The 5641-nt window shown below is 49.1% G+C and overlaps 1 protein-coding gene across 1 annotated transcript; it reads right to left on the bottom strand.

Annotated features, from left to right (window-relative positions):
- Positions 1–712: 712 nt before the first annotated feature.
- On the bottom strand, positions 713–3511 carry LOC138351270 (nascent polypeptide-associated complex subunit alpha, muscle-specific form-like). The gene has a single exon (XM_069302901.1). It carries the CDS (start codon positions 3509–3511, stop codon positions 713–715), a length of 2799 nt encoding a protein of 932 aa, XP_069159002.1.
- Positions 3512–5641: the final 2130 nt, after the last annotated feature.

Raw genomic sequence — 5641 nt, 5'->3', positions numbered from 1 at the left:
CCATCTTTCCACCCTTTCCTGCTCTACCCTACTCTTCACCCAACCTCCGCCTTGACTCCCTTAGTCCCCATTCCCTTGCTCCCACCCGTCGTCCTTCCCTTCTTCCCACCCCTGCTTCACCCTCTCTCTCATTCTCTCAGAAAATTTATCATTAAGATGCACTGAAACAACTGTCTTGGTCTATCTGAAAATAGACCCAGGTCTTTTAAAATAGGCCTGGGTCTCTTATAACAGCTATTTCTTAAAGCTTTTAATTTAGGTCTACCCCCGACCAGCCTATGTCAGTCCCATACGTAATACCATTCCCCCTGCAAAGTTAGATGAGACAAGCAACAAGCGTCTGGCCTACAACAGTGGACAGACAGACATTCTTATAGTATAGACTGGCATCACATAACCTCTTTTTTACCAGTGTGAAGGCTTGCCTTTTTCCAATGAGATGAATTATATAGCAAATTCTCTAGACAAGGATTCCGCTGCCACCACTAACACCCACGACGATGTCTCGCCGTAGTTCATGGCTCTCATCACATCCTCTTTTTAAAGTGATTCCCATTATTTCCAGATTGAAAACTTTGTGTACTTCCTTATTCTCAGTGAGTTCTCCCGTTCTTATATTTAGACTGGTGACCTATTTACTCGATCCTCCTTTATTTATATACGATGCGATTCCCTTTATCTTTGTGCTCTCTGTTTCTTTCATGCTCGTTGGCTAGTAGCTGTGATTGTCTTTCTTGTTAGCTGGAAGCTGTGGGGGCCTTGTTGACTGGTAGCTGTGGGGGCCTTGTTGACTGGTAGCTGTGGGGGGCCTTGTTGACTGGTAGCTGTGGGGGCCTTGTTGACTGGTAGCTGTGGGGGCCATGTTGACTGGTAGCTGTGGGGGGCCTTGTTGACTGGTAGCTGTGGGGGCCTTGTTGACTGGTAGCTGTGGGGGCCATGTTGACTGGTAGGTGTGGTGGCCTTGTTGACTGGTAGCTGTGGGGGTCTTGTTGACTGGTAGGTGTGGTGGCCTTGTTGACTGGTAGGTGTGGTGGCCTTGTTGACTGGTAGCTGTGGGGGCCTTGTTGACTGGTAGCTGTGGGGGCCTTGTTGACTGGTAGGTGTGGTGGACTTGTTGACTGGTAGGTGTGGTGGCCTTGTTGACTGGTAGGTGTGGTGGCCTTGTTGACTGGTAGCTGTGGTGGCCTTGTTGACTGGTTGCTGTGGTGGCCTTGTTGACTGGTTGCTGTGGTGGACTTGTTGACTGGTAGGTGTGGTGGCCTTGTTGACTGGTAGGTGTGGTGGCCTTGTTGACTGGTAGCTGTGGGGGCCATGTTGACTGGTAGGTGTGGTGGCCTTGTTGACTGGTAGCTGTGGGGGCCTTGTTGACTGGTAGGTGTGGTGGCCTTGTTGACTGGTAGGTGTGGTGGCCTTGTTGACTGGTAGCTGTGGGGGCCTTGTTGACTGGTAGCTGTGGGGGCCTTGTTGACTGGTAGGTGTGGTGGACTTGTTGACTGGTAGGTGTGGTGGCCTTGTTGACTGGTAGGTGTGGTGGCCTTGTTGACTGGTAGGTGTGGTGGCTTTGTTGACTGGTAGATGTGGTGGCCTTGTTGACTGGTAGATGTGGTGGCCTTGTTGACTGGTAGGTGTGGTGGCCTTGTTGACTGGTAGGTGTGGTGGCCTTGTTGACTGGTTGCTGTGGTGGCCTTGTTGACTGGTTGCTGTGGTGGCCTTGTTGACTGGTAGGTGTGGGGGCCTTGTTGACTGGTAGGTGTGGTGGCCTTGTTGACTGGTAGGTGTGGTGGCCTTGTTGACTGGTAGGTGTGGTGGCCTTGTTGACTGGTAGGTGTGGTGGCCTTGTTGACTGGTTGCTGTGGGGGCCTTGTTGACTGGTAGCTGTGGGGGCCTTGTTGACTGGTAGCTGTGGTGGCCTTGTTGACTGGTAGGTGTGGTGGCCTTGTTGACTGGTAGCTGTGGGGGCCTTGTTGACTGGTAGATGTGGTGGCCTTGTTGACTGGTAGCTGTGGGGGCCTTGTTGACTGGTTGCTGTGGTGGCCTTGTTGACTGGTTGCTGTGGTGGCCTTGTTGACTGGTAGCTGTGGGGGCCTTGTTGACTGGTTGCTGTGGTGGCCTTGTTGACTGGTTGCTGTGGTGGTCTTGTTGACTGGTAGCTGTGGGGGCCTTGTTGACTGGTTGCTGTGGTGGCCTTGTTGACTGGTTGCTGTGGTGGCCTTGTTGACTGGTAGCTGTGGGGGCCTTGTTGACTGGTAGCTGTGGTGGCCTTGTTGACTGGTAGGTGTGGTGGCCTTGTTGACTGGTAGCTGTGGTGGCCTTGTTGACTGGTAGGTGTGGTGGCCTTGTTGACCGGTTGCTGTGGTGGCCTTGTTGACTGGTAGGTGTGGTGGCCTTGTTGACTGGTAGGTGTGGTGGCCTTGTTGACTGGTAGGTGTGGGGGCCTTGTTGACTGGTAGGTGTGGTGGCCTTGTTGACTGGTAGGTGTGGTGGCCTTGTTGACTGGTAGGTGTGGTGGCCTTGTTGACTGGTAGGTGTGGGGGCCTTGTTGACTGGTAGGTGTGGGGGCCTTGTTGACTGGTAGGTGTGGTGGCCTTGTTGACTGGTAGCTGTGGTGGCCTTGTTGACTGGTAGGTGTGGTGGCCTTGTTGACCGGTTGCTGTGGTGGCCTTGTTGACTGGTAGGTGTGGTGGCCTTGTTGACTGGTAGGTGTGGTGGCCTTGTTGACTGGTAGGTGTGGTGGCCTTGTTGACTGGTTGCTGTGGTGGCCTTGTTGACTGGTAGGTGTGGTGGCCTTGTTGACTGGTAGCTGTGGTGGCCTTGTTGACTGGTAGGTGTGGTGGCCTTGTTGACTGGTAGGTGTGGTGGCCTTGTTGACCGGTTGCTGTGGTGGCCTTGTTGACTGGTAGCTGTGGTGGCCTTGTTGACTGGTAGGTGTGGTGGCCTTGTTGACTGGTTGCTGTGGTGGCCTTGTTGACTGGTAGGTGTGGTGGCCTTGTTGACTGGTAGGTGTGGTGGCCTTGTTGACTGGTAGCTGTGGGGGCCTTGTTGACTGGTAGCTGTGGGGGCCTTGTTGACTGGTAGCTGTGGGGGCCTTGTTGACTGGTAGGTGTGGTGGCCTTGTTGACTGGTTGCTGTGGTGGCCTTGTTGACTGGTTGCTGTGGGGGCCTTGTTGACTGGTAGGTGTGGGGGCCTTGTTGACTGGTAGGTGTGGTGGCCTTGTTGACTGGTAGGTGTGGTGGCCTTGTTGACTGGTTGCTGTGGGGGCCTTGTTGACTGGTTGCTGTGGGGGCCTTGTTGACTGGTTGCTGTGGGGGCCTTGTTGACTGGTAGGTGTGGTGGCCTTGTTGACTGGTAGGTGTGGTGGCCTTGTTGACTGGTAGCTGTGGGGGCCTTGTTGACTGGTAGCTGTGGTGGCCTTGTTGACTGGTTGCTGTGGTGGCCTTGTTGACTGGTTGCTGTGGGGTCTGAACTAGGTAAGGCGAGGCGTTGACCTTCTAACAAGCGTGCTTCTTTCATTAATAGTTTACAGTCCTCCAGAGAGGCTTCCGTGTTCCAGCATTTGCCATTCTCAAACACAGGGTCGGGGCATGCGATCTCACGGGAATAGCTTTCTCGGCTATAGTGTTCTCGGGCATATCATTATCGGTTCAAGCGTTCACAACCTCGCTAAACTGATGTTCTACATTGCCTGAACCTAACCTAACCGAGCACCCACGAATAGAAAACGGGACATCACGTCCATTTTGGGAGCCGGTATCATTTTTAATACATCAGTTTTTGGCCTTGGGGTCAAAATGCATACGTCAAAATACAATGTATTATTTCAGAGGACGGATTGATTTATTCCGAAGGCCGATCCACAAAATTCCCTCAGATACAAAGCCAAAGAATAACTATTTAATTTCAAAACAAATTTGTTATCTTTTTCTTAAAGAGAGACAAAGATAAGTTTCTACTAGTAAAGGGAAACGAAAATTGCGAACGTCTTCGTGTTTCACCACATTATCAAAGAAATACAGACAGAGAATTTTATTGATGAAGATTAAGCCACCACAAGAGGTGGCACGGGCATGAATAGCCCGTAAGTGGCAGATTTTTGGAGTGACTGTGATCTTTGGTCGTAAATATAGGACATTGTTGTTGTTGTTTAAGATTCGTTACTTGGAACTTTTTGTTCCAAGTAGCACGGGCTATGGTGAGCCCGTTGTGGACTTACCTGGCACAGGAGCAGGGCTGTTTGCACAGGATTGATTGATTGATGAAGATGATGATGAAGATTAAGCCACCCAAAAGGTGGCACGGGCATGAATAACCCGTAAGTGGTGGCCATTTTAAGCCAATACCAGTATCAAGAGCTGATACTGGAGATCTGTGGAGGTGCGAATGCACCCTGCATGATGGGAGATGTCTCCCTTGTGAATGTGTTAAGATGAAGATGAAGCCACCCAATAGGTGGCACGGGCATGAATTGGTAAGTGGTGGCCCTTTTGAGCCATCACCAGTATCAATAGATGATACTGGAGATCTGTGGAGGAGCGACTGCACCCTGCGTGACGGGAGATGTCTCCCGTGTTTTAAACAGATGAAGAAGAAGCCACCCAAAAGATGGCACGGGCATGAATAGCTCGTAAGTGGTGGCCCTTTCGAGCCATCACCAGTATCAAGAGCTGATACTGGAGATCTGTGGAGGTGCAAGTGCACTCAGCGTGACGGGAGATGTCTCCCATGAATGTGTCCAAGATGACGATTAAACCATCGAAAAGGTGGCACGGGCATGAATAGCCCGTAAGTGGTGGCCCTTTTGAGCCATTACCAGTATCAAGAGCTGATACTGGAGATCTGTGGAGGTGCAACTGCACCCTGCGTGACGGGAGATGTCTCCCGGACCAAGTGTGTGGTGGTGATTGATGAAGATTAAGCCACCCAGATTAAGTAATGCCCAACTACACCTGACTTGACAAAGAACTATAAGCTAAAATATCGATTAATGAAGGTGACATGAAGGTGAGATGATTAAGTGGATATTAACTGGCTATTCCTTCATTCTTGGAATGTACTACACAGACACGTATTGCTTACATAATTTTATACTTATGACAAATCTTACCAATTATAAAGTTATTTAATTTATATAATCCTGGACTTATATTAAAATTATCTAATTCACTACTTTTTATAAATGAAGATTCAATCAAATTTCTCTCATTAACTGATTTACACTCCACAATTTTGCACGAATTAGTCCAGTCAATTGAATGATTACAATCTCTTAAGTGAACAAATAATGCATTGTACTCTTGACCTTATACTATATTTATGTTATTTTATTCTCTGGTCAAGATGTTTACCTGCTTGACCAACATAGAACTTATTACAGTCTGTGAATAATATATTTAAAATGAATCGAGATGTTCATAGTAACAGTGTTGGGTTAGGCTACATTATGTCACTTGGGGTTTCGTCGGCAAGAGACGGATACTGTGCGTAGATTGCTTATGACATCTCTAAAAATAAAGACAATTATCTCCCAATTTCCATGTCTATATACAGTTTTTGTGTCGTTATTTAATAAACAAATTCGTATGTTAAGCACATGGTGTTTCAGGACATCCTCTCTCCCTCATATTTGCAAACGTTACCGTATAT

The sequence above is a fragment of the Procambarus clarkii genome, chromosome 49 (assembly GCF_040958095.1).
Source record: "Procambarus clarkii isolate CNS0578487 chromosome 49, FALCON_Pclarkii_2.0, whole genome shotgun sequence".
NCBI classification, from domain to species: Eukaryota; Metazoa; Arthropoda; class Malacostraca; order Decapoda; family Cambaridae; genus Procambarus; species Procambarus clarkii.
This window is presented reverse-complemented; position numbering and strand designations above follow the sequence as displayed.

What these genes read in the sequence shown, in the direction of transcription:
- LOC138351270 (XM_069302901.1), bottom strand. Translation starts at nt 3,511, where the DNA reads ATGAAAGAAGCACGCTTGTTAGAAGGTCAACGCCTCGCCTTACCTAGT.